Here is a 13,551-nt window from a genome sequence, read left to right on the forward strand (position 1 = left end):
GAGCTGACGTCCTGACAAAGTCTTTTGTGAGAAAACAACATGTTTGTTTCCTGTCAGCTGCTTTTGTAAGGTGCATGTTTTGATTTCCAGTAAGTTTCTTCCTCCTGGTGACTCCTGTAACACAATGACTGTGGGACACCTGGAAATTCCACTCTTTTGTATGCAGATGATAATGAGCGAAAAAAATCCATGTTCCTTTAATGGTAATGATTACCCCCATTAAGTGTGACTCAGACTTACATAATTTATTTTTTCTGTTTTGGTATAAACTTTTGACTTTGAATACAATTGTCTGTGGTCAACAGCTACAGTACAGTGAGCTGTGAAACTATGCTCACTTCCCCAGGGAAATTCTGAAGCTATTTGTATTAGACATGTTACTGGTTGTGCTTGTGTTGCCATGGATGTTAAACGCATTTGGAAACACCTTGATAAGCTTATTGCCACAATTAAACTTGCCATGGTCAGAGTTGTGTACGGGTGAGCAGTTAAACTCTTTGAATTAGGCCAAATACCTTCATGTACTTTTTTGTGTATTTATTATTGCGAAGCAAGTGTAAACACTGTATGGCAGCAGCTAATGACAATGTAAATGAATTCAGTCTTCGTTTGTCGTTATATAGAAGAGAACCCTGTTTGGTTAATCACAGTTTTGCTCATTACTACTGTAAGCTTTCGCTGCAGTGTCTGTGAGGAGCTTTGGAGGCAGCAGTGGTGCAGTTCCTCCTCCCCGCCGAAAGGGGGAGCTGCCGCCGCCAGGGCGCTGCCGCCGCGGCCCCTTGGCGTTCGGGGAGGAAGAGGCGGCCTTTCCTGGTCGAGTGAACACCTCGGCTATTGGGGATAAGTTGCGGACAACAACGCAAAAGACGCTAGCGCGGAGGCGACAACCTGGAATTGTTCACATCCAGCCTGCTGCCGGGACCACGCGGCTTCATGCTCTGCTACGGCGGAGACGTCTGAGTGTGTCGGCGTGTGAGCTGCGCCCGGTGTCGGGACGCCGAGTGTGGGAAAATGCCATTTTTGTCATGGAGGTAACGTTAGACGAGCTAGCGTGTGGGAAATGTGTCATGTTGAAGGCGTAGACCGACTGTTTGGGGATTTCACCATCAGCCTGCAGCTAGCTTAGTTAACGGCACCAGTCCCCGTTAGTTTGCTGTGTAAACAGACTAGCCCCAGTACAACTACACAGGCCTGGCGCTACAGCCCGTTAACTTAACTTGGTTGGTTTAACGCGTTGACCGTTAGCATCACATTGGCCACTTCATAAAGCTTAATCTATAATCTATAGGGCTGTGGCACATACTTCAGTTTAACATTTGATCAATATTTCCTGGTTGGTTCATGCATTTATTTTCATCGAAATGTTTAGTACAGTTTGAATCCAAACTGTAAAGTTTGCTCTGTGTCTACTATTAATACTATATATATTTTAAGACTTTTAGCCACATCACAACAGTGTAGTTCAGGTCAGGCTGTAGTTTTTTTTATTCAGCAAGATAAAGCTGTTTGTTTTAGTTTCAGGCTACATGAGCTCATCATCAGCTTTCATATATTCATACGCAACACAGGCCCCCATTCTCTCCTCAGGTAAACTTTGGCACTGCTCTGTCTGAGTGCACTTGTGATGTAGCGGCCTGTGGGTTGGTCGTCCGGCCAGTGCGGTGCATTCCTCCATGTAATAAGCCGCTTGTTCAGATCCCGGGTCCCGCTGCAGTGGCCTACTGGATGTTCCGGCTGCAGCCGAGTCTCACACAAAGAACCTCTGTATGAATCAGGCTCACAGGTCCCCGAGGAGGAGGAGGCCCGGCCTCGCTCGCACTAACTCTGCCACGAAAGCACGAAGCGCACCTTTCTTTATGAGATGCTAAGCTTTAACTGAGGTGTAATTGAATTACCAGTGTTACTTAACGTGTTTGTGGGGATGGCTAGGGATGCTTTACTTAACAATAACCACCCATCAAATGCACAACAATATATTTATTGTGACTGTTTGTTTCAGTCTGATGTCATGTTGTGTTGTTCCCACAGGGTTTGGTCTGCACTTGTGTTGCTTCTCTTTCCTTCCACTGTGGCTGCAGAAGGGTCAGCGCTCCTGGAGGGCTGGCACGATGTCTGGCTCTTCCGCTTCTTCATCAACATGCTGGGATACTCCACCATCATCATCCCTGGCTACCTCCTCATTAGCTACTTCAAACGGTCCAGTTACTTAGAAACAGGTTTGAAAACAAACACGTTTTTAGTTTCAAACTGTATGTCAATTACAAAACACATTCATGTCGTAGAGCCTTTTAGAAATCAACCTAATTTTTTATTCATCATCATTTCTTGATTCTTTCTGCATGCAGGTAGTGGGCTTTGCTACCCTGTCATAAAGAGCTGTGTGTTTGGCAGTGAAACCAAAGCAGGTTTACTGGATGACGTGTCGGTTACTGCCAGGAACGAGGGAGATTCGGGGTCATCAGTCAAACAGGCTACCAAACTAATCTTCTGTGCTGCTGGACTTCAGGTGAGAATTCTCACACCAAATACAGTGTTTCAATTCACTGAACATTGTTTCGTCCGCAGTTTGTTTTGATCTCAGCTCATAATATAAAATATGCAAATATAGATTTAAGTGCTGATTATTGACATTTCTTTCCCCCTAGGCATCATACCTAACATGGGGAGTCCTGCAGGAGAGGGTGATGACTCGTTCCTATGGAGCCATAGCTCCAGAACACGAGGGGGAGAAATTCAAGGACTCTCAGTTCTTGGTCTTCATGAACCGCATCCTGGCTCTCACTGTGTCGGGCCTCTGGTGCATTCTGTTCAAGCAGCCCCGCCACGGTGCGCCCATGTACAAGTACTCGTTCGCCTCTCTCTCCAACATCATGAGTAGCTGGTGCCAGTATGAGGCCCTCAAATATATCAGCTTCCCTACTCAAGTCTTGGCCAAAGCCTCCAAAGTCATTCCTGTCATGCTCATGGGTAAGATCGTGTCTCGTAAAAGCTACGAATACTGGGAATACTTCACTGCCGTGCTGATCTCCGTGGGGGTCAGCATGTTCCTTCTGTCCAGCACGACCAACAAGCACCCATCCACCGTCACCACCTTCAGCGGGATCATCATTCTCATTGGGTACATCGTCTTTGACAGCTTCACGTCCAACTGGCAGGACAACCTGTTCAAGTACAAGATGTCGTCGGTACAGATGATGTTTGGGGTCAACCTGTTCTCCTGCCTCTTCACTGTTTGCTCCCTGTTGGAGCAGGGTGCCTTCTTCGACTCGCTGGCCTTCATGACGCGCCACTCCGAGTTCGCCTTTCACGCCGTGCTGCTGTCTGTGTGCTCGGCGTGTGGCCAGCTCTTCATCTTCTACACCATCAACCAGTTTGGAGCTGCCGTCTTCACCATCATCATGACGCTGCGGCAGGCCATCGCCATCCTCCTCTCGTGTTTCCTCTACGGTCACGCCGTTACAGTAATAGGCGGGTTTGGCGTCGCCATAGTTTTCCTGGCACTTTTCTTACGTGTGTACGCACGTAGCCGCATGAAGTCAGGGCGGAGGTCTGCGCAGCCGCCTGTGCAAAAGGTGTAGTACTCTGAAGTTGCACCAAACTGAGAACTGAGGCCACGTTTTCTGTGGTGATTTTGTTTTTGCCAGTTTGTGTTTATCTGTTGTCTGTTTTGTTTTTGACCATTTTTTTTTAGTTTCTTGACAGCAATGGTACAGAAAGGGATTGTGCAGTTCTGACTCTTACACCGAGATGCCCCTCCAGTCAGAAGTCACAGACGTTTTTAGTGCCTGTAAGACCTAATCATTTCAAGTCTAAAGCTGCAAACTGCTAACTGCCTCTGCAGCTCTTCACAATTTAACAGTGGAATATTGTTGAACCATGTGTGGCTTCTGCAGCCACTGTAAGTTTACGGTGAGCCTCCGCAAAGGTACACAAGCCAAGAGGCTGAGCATTATTTTCAATTATTCATGTCATGACTTTTTACTCAGTTTTATTCCAGATGTTTGAATAAGACATTCATCTTATGTAAACGGTTTTTTATTCAGCAAATGTGTTTCTGTCAATCCTCCATGTTGGACAGCAGGCGTCTTATCATGGGACACTGTAAACAGGCTGAATATTTGGTGCACACGTTTAAGTTAAAGTATGTTAACGTGTCATCTATAACGGGGCGGTGATAGACAACACTTTGCGTAGTGAGGAGCTCACTATAATTTATGCCCGCGCTGAACTGCGTGCTGCTGTGGGTGCTTCATGCTATAGTTTATGTTATTACCACACGCATTTCTACTCAACATTTTTAAATTGGACAAGAAATTGTGTAAATAAGTCTGAGTCATCATTTATTTCCAACCAAACTGTCAGTGTACTTTTGTAAAATGATTGCTTCGTGTGTTTCAATGTTACACAATCGGAAGATTGTTGAATGGAAGTTAATGACATCCGCTCATATCTTTTACGAGGATACAAAGATTCTGCACGTGTGGAGAAGAGTTTTATGAACAGAGTGCTACAAGGCAAATGTTATGTCACTGGTACCTTGTTTTTATCATTCTATTTGCTCTGGTAAATGCATTATTAATAAAACATATTCAATTAACTCACAAATGTATTGCTTTCTTGCCATTTAATGGAGATAAGTTTTTTAAATTAACTTTTTTTTTTCATATAAATTCAAAGTTAATAAAAAATGTTATAGTATTTATTACTATATTGTATAAAACCATTCATGTTAACATGCTGACACTTTTTTCACCACATACTGTGACTACTATGATAGATACTATGATGTGGTTTATTTACAGCATACTATACTATGTCCCTGTGTTTAGTGATGTCTAAACCGTGACCTTTTTGACGTGTTTCTTTGTGGCCTCTCTCTCTATTTTGACCCTTTTTTAAAACATATACTAGGACTTTTTTTCATTACGTACTAAACTAAGGCATGCAGATCTAATACTATACTTTCTTCACAACATAATATAAAGTGACGCAAAGGTGGCCAGAACAAACAGGTGGCAAACCAAGCTAACAAACAAACCAGTGGCTTAATGATTCCAGTTGTTCTTTGCAGTGGCAATCGCAGGTTCGAACCCCATCTTGTTTAACCACTTCATCGTTATCACGTGTGACTGTGACACTGTCCACAGAGTTGACAAGAATCAAGTCGAGTAGGCTGTTATTGTCATGTCATTGTTTTCTCAGTTGTGCTTTTCTCAACACATACTACATAAAACTATATACTATGACACTTAAAGCACTACATACTATATATGGCAAAAAACACGTGATAACAAGTATAGTATATTACTAAAAACACAGCCTAGTAAGAGGGTCATAGTAGAGAATGTCCAAAAAACAGTATAGTATAGTAGTAGTATACAGTAGTACTGTGCTAGTGTTTTTTTATAACCTAGTATGTTGCAACAAACACGTCATATAGTATAATATGTCACCAAAATAAAGGGTTTTAGTCATCTGTGGATGACCAGCTTTGTGCTACACCTCTCTCAAGTGTTTGGTGGCAGCTGCCTGACGGGTGCGTTGCCTCGGCACAGTGGAACCCGGAGCACGGGTTCCACAGGCTGTTCAGTCACAGCAGTTCAAACACAAATCACTGCTTTTGTGCCAAGAGGTCCCATTTTTAAAAACCTGCATGCACCAGATGACTGATACACGCTGACCTGCACTTACCCTCTATGAGCACACGACCAAACCATGACACTGGATTTTAGGGTCATATCACACATATTCTTTGTTTTCTAGAATAAAAGACAGGATATTTTGTTCGAAACCCTTCTGGGCTCTTTTCTCTCGACACTGATTCATAAAGCAGACCACTATTATGATTCACCCAACATTAAACTAAGACCGGATCTGACTGTGAAGTGTGAGAAAGCATTCGCCCCTTGTTTGTCATTTTCACTGCTACCGGACCGGGGGAATTTCCCTGCACCTCTCATTTCGAGCTAGACCCCATCTGGTTCGGAGCAGTGCGTCACAATGGTACCTTTCTGGTCATTTTTTCAATAAGACAAAGCGCAGACAACACAAAACGGAGCGGCGTGCAGACAAAGCAGCAGCCTTGCAGCCTCTGGGGTGGTCCAGTCACTCAGGGCTCTCGCTCTGACTGCAACCAAGACACGGGCTGAGTGGATTTATTGTAATGTCTATTAGCCACCGAGCACATTTGACTATTTCCACGGTGCCCGGCAAATTGAGAGCTTCCCGAAATAAAAAGAGTCTCTGCAGAAACCTCACAAACTGTCAAACTGGAAGTGGAACCACACACGTTCAGAAAACCTTAAAGGATAAATTCATCAATTTTAAGATAAGTGATTCCTCCAAAGAACACAACAATTGTCTAAGGTTCAAGTGGTGGACCTTCACTTCACTGCTCACCTGGAAACAGCAACCAAAAAACACGGTTGCATCACTTAAATCACAACAAGGCTAAACTATAAACTTCAGCAGCACTTTGACAGCCCACCACCTCCTGCTTTACTGTACATGTTGAGCATAAATGCGTGGCCCCGGTCTCCTACACACTCCTTTTTCAGACGCTTAGAGCTTATATCTGTACATGTGGCTTCGTTGTGTGGGTGTCAGTCCTGTCACTGTGTCTAGTATTTCCCATGTGCTGTCAAATATGAGACTGTTGTGATCTGAAAACTGTTTCACACCAGGGGGTAGTTCTGATACTGTTTGGTATTTAGCACTGAAAATGTCATGGAAACTGAATGCACCTTGTTTTCATGATTTCAATGACACACAAAACACAGAACAGTGGTCTGGTATCACTAGCACCCACACACTAGATACAATAAAGGACATATGGGCCAGAATCATCACCGTTGAATCACAAGAACCCATTCAACGGGAACTCTTCCCCCCGTGTTCACACTTGAATCTGATTTCTTGGCATTTCTGCACGGCGCTACTTTAGGAAAGCAAGCGTGACAGGCTGCAAAGGTCAAAAGACACATTCAGAAAATCTTACACACCACGGCCCACTGCAATACCAGGAACCCCCCCCTAATTAGCGCACGCAGCTCCGGTGGGTTGGCAGCACATGTACACGGAGGAGTCAGACGTTTCCACAGGAAGTCTTTGGTTACAAGAAGCACTAGTCAGGCCACACATGAACCTTAGAAACGTCTGAGAGAGACTTTGTGCCCTTTGAGGTCACCTCAGGATATTTCCTTGCTGTCAAATTCTCAGTATTTTTCCAGTATTCTTATAATGATTGAAGGCATGTCTTAAAAGGAAAATGAGTAAAGTTAAAGTATTTACATTACTGTGCACAGTGTAAACACAGTGTTTTAGGCACCAATGTGCAGTGAGGTTAATGAGGAACTGCTTGTTCTGTTTGTGTTGGAGCTGCACAGGCGCTTGGACCTCAGCCTCATTCAGCACCGGTGGGATTAACGATGCCTCCCTTTCGTCATGACAAGCCTGTTATTGCAGCTGTGTGTGATTGTTCTGAGTTTCGCTTGCACCTGCAAATGCTAGAAAAGGGCTTCTGTCCTGGTGCAACAGTAACGTCATAAAACAACTATTAGTCTGAGCTGAATTAAAAACACTTTGTCATCATTTCACTACCATTTTCATGACAATGGGTAAATATAACCATGGAGGAGGGGGGCACATTGAGCTCACAGGTGGCACAAAGCAGTGTCTCATCTTTTTGAAATGACACAGCTGAGGTTCCCCTGCTATCGCTTTGACAGAAGCAAAAGTGCGAGTGTTCAGTAGGGACACACACCCACGTTTCACTGTTTTACTGATGAACAGAAAAACAGCTGCCGCCCCCTCACGCGCTGCTTAAACTTCCAGGAAAACTACTTGCAGTTCCCCCAAAGCGCTGAGCTGACAGTGCCTCAGTTTCAAGAGCCCTGTACGTGCACTGAGCTCCAGTTTAAATTTCTGTCCATGTGCTTTTGAATAGTTATGTAAATATAACTAAGTAAATCAGTTCTACAAAAGGTTCAATATAAGGAAAGCTGAGGTTTAGTTTTATCTTTGGACCACCTTTTCTTAAAAACTGAAAATGCCTAAAAACGTTACACTTCTGAAAAATCAGATCAATGTTGCACCATTAAACATTTAACTGCGTTCACTGAAGACGTGAACATTGTAAACCTGAGACTTTGGCTTTAAGTGTAAAGTTACACAAGCTTGTTGATCAAGTGTGTTAGTGAGTCCCTGTTTGAAAAAGGCCTTTCCATGCACTGGCTGTGGCTTTTACAACAATGAAACCATGTGAAACATTGCCATCTAGCGGTCATTGGGACATAGAACACCATGAAAGCATGGCCATGAAGTGAATTTTGATAAAAGCGCAGAGAAAGTAATAAGGTATTACATCTTTAATTTTTTGCAAAACAAGACTTTGAATACAGACGAGCCTGGACTCAGGCAAAGGAATCATACAGTCCTCTCCATGCAGAGTGCAGTGTTGCACATGAGCAGAATTACCTCAAACCCCTCACCAGACCTTATCATGGAATGTACCATTCCACTGTTCACACATTTACCACACCAACATTTAAAACTCAGTGCAACAGTGTACTTGTTAAAACAAAATGTGGTGTCACCATGAACTTCTACAGCAAAAACCAAAACGCTTTTCTCCAGGAGGTCTTGCAGAGTAATGCTCTGCATGTAAGAGCAATACTGGGCCACCAAACAACATGAATGATTTTGATCTGCAGAAGCTGCAGTTTTGACAATGAACAATTGAAAAGTGAGGCTGAAGTGTAAGATGTTGGGGTAGGTTTGTTTAATCGACCTCTTCCATGCGTGAGGCGTCATCTTCAGCATCACCTTCTAGTGGAGGAATTTCGTCGGGAACAGATGTAGAAGTTGCCTCCTCTGCGGGAATGTCGTCATCGTCGATGCCTGGAGATAAAAGATGCTGCGTCATTGATCATGTGGCAACAGAAGAAACCAGTGTGGGATAAGTTTGTGCGCGTGTTCTTACCCAGGCCGAGCTTGATCATTCTGTAGATGCGGTTGGAGTGGGTCTGTGGGTCATCCAGGGAGAAACCTGAGGATAGCAGGGCGGTTTCGAACAGCAGGATGACCAGATCCTTCACAGCCTTGTCGTTCTTGTCAGTGTCTGCCTTCTGCCTGAGAGTTTCCACGATTGGGTGGTCGGGGTTGATCTCCAGGTGCTTCTTGGCCATCATGTATCCCATGGTGGAGTTGTCCCTGAGTGCCTGGGCCTTCATGATCCTCTCCATGTTGGCCGTCCAGCCATAAGTGCTCGTCACGATGCAGCAGGGTGAGGACACCAGTCTGTTAGAAACCGTTACCTGGACAAGGCAGCCAAACAGAACAGCGACAATTAGTTAAGGTGGAATAGAAAAACCTATAAAGTTAAAACATGCACCAGACTCTTGTTAGGAATTACACTCCAGCATGGCAAAGACTCAATTCTAGGTCCAGTCTTTATTGATTTCATGTTAACGAGACACATTCCAAGAAAACCAAAACCTGTTAGATATTGGGCACATTCAGCATCTCATAACACCTGGAACCTCTAAAATTTATATAAACTTAAGTTAGCCTATCAAAGCACACTTCAAAATCACCTCAGGGATCCTTTAACTCACCACAGTATAACTTGGGATGAATTAGGAAACCTGTCAAAACACTGTCAACTGCAGCTGTAAACATCAAGAAACCAGTCTACGAGGAAAGGTCAGTTAAAAACCACGTGTGGACCAACCTTCTCAACTTTCTTGTCTAGGATTTCCTTCATGATCTTGCAGAGGCTCTCAAACTTTGCCTTATCCTCCTCCATCTTTTTCTTCTCCTCCTCATCCTCTGGCAGCTCCAGACCCTCTTTGGTGACTGAGACTAGGCTTTTGCCATCAAACTCCTTCAGCTGCTGGACACAGTACTCGTCGATGGGCTCTGTCATGTACAAGACCTCGAAGCCACGTTTGCGGACGCGCTCGACAAAGGCAGAGTTTGCAACCTGATCTTTGCTCTCACCTATAGAGATTTATAAAGATTTAAAAACAAAAAAAAAAAAAAAAAAAAAAAGTTAATTTAGATTTTGTTTTAGAGGGCAATAAAGCAACAAATCACCATCTACAAGACTCACCAGTGATGTAGTAGATGGACTTCTGGTTTTCCTTCATGCGTGAAAGGTACTCTGTGAGAGAGGTGGTCTCATCTCCAGACTGGGAGCTGTGGTAACGCAGGAGTTCAGAGAGCTTCTTGCGGTTTTGAGAGTCCTCATGGATGCCCAGCTACAGAGTCAACATCAAACACTGTTAAATACTGACAAAGACGAAGCATTATTCAGGTCCCAGAGCAAAATATATGCCAAGTACCTTGATGTTTTTGGAGAAGGCTTCGTAGAACTTCTTGTAGTTCTCCTTGTCCTCAGACAGTTCAGAAAAGAGCTCCAGGCACTTCTTGACAATGTTCTTGCGGATAACTTTAAGGATCTTGCTCTGCTGCAGCATTTCTCTGGAGATGTTGAGGGGCAGGTCCTCAGAATCCACCACACCCCTCACAAAGTCTTTAGTAAAATATAAAGTTGACTGTTAATTAATTGAAACATTTTAGCATAATTTTGGGCTGCGTTGGGGGTCTGAACTTACTCAGGTACTCTGGGATGAGCTCTTCACAGTTGTCCATGATGAACACTCTCCTGACGTACAATTTGATGTTGTTCTTCTTTTTCTTGTTCTCAAAGAGGTCAAAAGGTGCACGACGGGGAATAAAAAGCAGGGCCCGGAACTCAAGCTGACCCTCCACAGAGAAGTGCTGCACAACAAAAAACAAAAAAACTTTAGGAACAATTTTGGCTGTACATGCAAGAGCTACTTTTCAACCTGTCTGACATTTACCTTGACAGCCAAGTGATCCTCCCAGTCATTGGTCAGGCTCTTGTAGAACTCTCCGTACTCCTCGTTAGTGATGTCATCTGGGTTTCTGGTCCAGATGGGCTTGGTCTTGTTCAGCTCTTCCTGATCAATGTACTTCTCCTTGATCTTCTTTTTCTTCTTATCCTTGTCTTTTGTGTCCTCCTCATCGTCAGATCCTACATCCTCAATCTTTGGCTTCTCCTCACCTTCTTCCTTCTCCTCCTTCTCAGTCTTTTCCTCCTCTGCCTCATCATCACTGATCTCCTTGTCACGCTCCTTCTCCACCTGCAAATTTAAATTACAACATTTACATTTTGACGCTAAAGTATTAACTCAAGACAAGAATTTAAATTTATTCAGACAGACTTACAAACAGGGTGATGGGATAGCCAATGAACTGAGAGTGCTTCTTTACGATCTCCTTGATCCTCTTTTCCTCGATATATTCTGTCTGGTCTTCCTTCAGGTACAGGATGATCTTGGTTCCACGGCCAATGGGTTCACCTTTAAATGCAAGTAGTCACTTTGGTAAATAAAATCACAGGTCATCAATTATTCCAAAATAACAATACCTGTTTAAAGACTATTTTTAAACTTTGCTGTAACAAACAAAAAGGTGAAACTTTACTAACAAGAACAATTTTAGGTACAGTCTAAAAGAAACCATTTTATAGATACCAGGACACATACCACTGTCAACCTTGACTGTGAAAGAACCTCCAGCGGATGATTCCCAGGCATACTGCTCATCATCATTGTGTTTGGTAATGACAACCACCCTTTCAGCAACAAGGTATGCTGAGTAGAAACCCACACCGAACTGACCGATCATGGAGATGTCAGCTCCAGCCTAGAGGAACAAACAAGTATTAAAACATCTAAATCTTGAATGCTCAAATAAATGAAAGTACATCTGTGTGGTGCAAATAAAGCATAGGGCATCATGTGGTCATAAAGTCTTGACATTTTACAAGTCAATAACTGCAATCGAGATAACATTCTGGTTAAGTACCTGAAGGGCCTCCATGAAAGCCTTTGTACCAGACTTGGCAATGGTACCCAGGTTGTTGATGAGGTCAGCTTTGGTCATGCCAATTCCAGTGTCGACGAGGGTTAGGGTGCGATCAGCTTTGTTGGGAATTATGTCAATTTTCAGATCCTTGCCACTATCCAGCTTAGATGGCTCTGTCAGGCTTTCATAGCGAATCTTATCCAGAGCCTGCAAAAGCATTAATAGAATAAGACTATGCATTAATCTAAAAATGAGATTAAAAAAAACCCACGCTTGAGGTAGTGTTAGGTGCAGTTGAAATAAAACTGGGAAAAAAACAAATAAACTGATGTTTGCGGAGACTTACATCAGAGGCATTGGAGATCAGCTCCCTAAGGAAGATCTCTTTGTTGGAATAAAAGGTGTTGATGATCAGGGACATCAGCTGAGCGATCTCTGCCTGAAAGGCAAAGGTCTCAGCCTCCTCCTCTTGGTGCATTTCTTCAGGCATCTGCACAGATAAATTAATAAATAATGCATTAACCTGGAAACAAATCGATTTTTGTGACACTGTGGCAGTGGCAGGCTTATGTAATATTTACGTATTACGTAATAAGGTTGAAATAAACCATACAACAACCGGCGACCTCGGTTGGCGTGTGGAATAGCACAATCTCAGATACACAAGTAAAAAAAAAAAAAAAAAGTTGGACAACTGCCATGGTGATTGGCGGAAGTAGCAGTTATTCAACATGGCGTCGACCGACAGACAATGGAGTCGGCAAACACGTGCTGAGTAACAGCTACAGACAAAAATAGCGACAGAATAGAAAATGCTTTTTTATAATAATAATAATATATACACCGTTGATAAAAACAGCCGTTCAAATAAACAGGACCACTACCGAGCCTTTACATCCCTCCGTTCACTCGTCGCTTTGCGCAGATCAGAGTCTGCTTTTTACAGAACCCGCCGTAAATGCAACGCCAGCAACTGACCGCTAATGCGACCAACGCTTGAAATAAAACTGATCGTTCACGGCCGCTTACGAAGTTGATCGTAATGCTTTTGTAAAGGTGTGTTTATTGCTATTGTCCGGCGGGAAATGGTGTTAAATATCACAGCCATCTTAGACAAACACGCCAGCGTTGTCATCCTCACCACACCTGCCTCGGTGGAAACCATGCCTGGTCTTACAGCGCAGCCTTCTGCCGCATTCACGTACCAGAGTAACACCAGCCTTGGTGTGTACAGCAAATCAACCAAGTTTAAGACTTAATGGGAAAAGATGTTATGAAAATTAGGCTCTTATAAATCGGGAGACGGCCGAGATGCTGTGATTAGGATGACTCATGAATTCAACATGCATACATGTGCTCGAACACTTCTTTGACGGCTAAGCTAAACTATCAAATGATTTATGTTATTGAAACATTAAAATCACGCACGTACCTTGTTTGTTTCGTTGACTTATCGTGAATAATTTGCAACCAACAACGTTGTCCCTTCTGCTCTCTGACGCAGGGAAATAGAAAGGGACTTCCTTTTAATAGACCGGAATCTTTATACACACGCGTTCCAGAATGTGCTGTATCCTTCCGCGGTGCGCCACCTACCACTATAACTATGCAGTGGTTACGATGCTGTGAAGAGCTGCGGGTTTATTTATAAAATAA

At 43.5% G+C, this 13,551-nt stretch overlaps 2 protein-coding genes across 3 annotated transcripts; one reads left to right on the top strand and one right to left on the bottom strand.

Moving 5' to 3' along the window:
• The first annotated feature begins 699 nt into the window (after positions 1 to 699).
• slc35b2 (solute carrier family 35 member B2) lies at positions 700 to 4,605 on the top strand. Its single transcript, XM_029141711.3, has 4 exons — positions 700 to 1,031; positions 2,029 to 2,216; positions 2,346 to 2,506; positions 2,646 to 4,605. The coding sequence occupies exons 1-4, from the start codon at positions 1,012 to 1,014 to the stop codon at positions 3,576 to 3,578; spliced, it is 1,302 nt and encodes a 433-aa protein (XP_028997544.1). The 5' UTR covers positions 700 to 1,011; the 3' UTR covers positions 3,579 to 4,605.
• Positions 4,606 to 8,351: 3,746 nt separating this feature from the next.
• Positions 8,352 to 13,485, bottom strand: hsp90ab1 (heat shock protein 90, alpha (cytosolic), class B member 1). Of its 2 annotated transcripts, none has more exons than XM_029141667.3 (12): positions 13,328 to 13,485; positions 12,242 to 12,385; positions 11,896 to 12,102; positions 11,574 to 11,733; positions 11,254 to 11,387; positions 10,866 to 11,168; positions 10,617 to 10,782; positions 10,344 to 10,534; positions 10,112 to 10,259; positions 9,731 to 9,999; positions 8,981 to 9,314; positions 8,352 to 8,898 (listed from the first exon to the last, which is right to left on the bottom strand). In XM_029141667.3, the coding sequence occupies exons 2-12, from the start codon at positions 12,383 to 12,385 to the stop codon at positions 8,780 to 8,782; spliced, it is 2,175 nt and encodes a 724-aa protein (XP_028997500.1). In that variant the 5' UTR covers positions 13,328 to 13,485; the 3' UTR covers positions 8,352 to 8,779. The 2 variants fall into 2 exon arrangements, with proteins under 2 accessions (XP_028997500.1, XP_055362515.1); XM_055506540.1 differs by lacking the exon at positions 8,352 to 8,898 and adding an exon at positions 9,615 to 9,655 and having other exon boundaries at positions 9,136 to 9,314.
• Positions 13,486 to 13,551: the final 66 nt, after the last annotated feature.

This window comes from Betta splendens, chromosome 24, assembly GCF_900634795.4.
Source record: "Betta splendens chromosome 24, fBetSpl5.4, whole genome shotgun sequence".
In the NCBI taxonomy this organism is placed as follows: domain Eukaryota; kingdom Metazoa; phylum Chordata; class Actinopteri; order Anabantiformes; family Osphronemidae; genus Betta; species Betta splendens.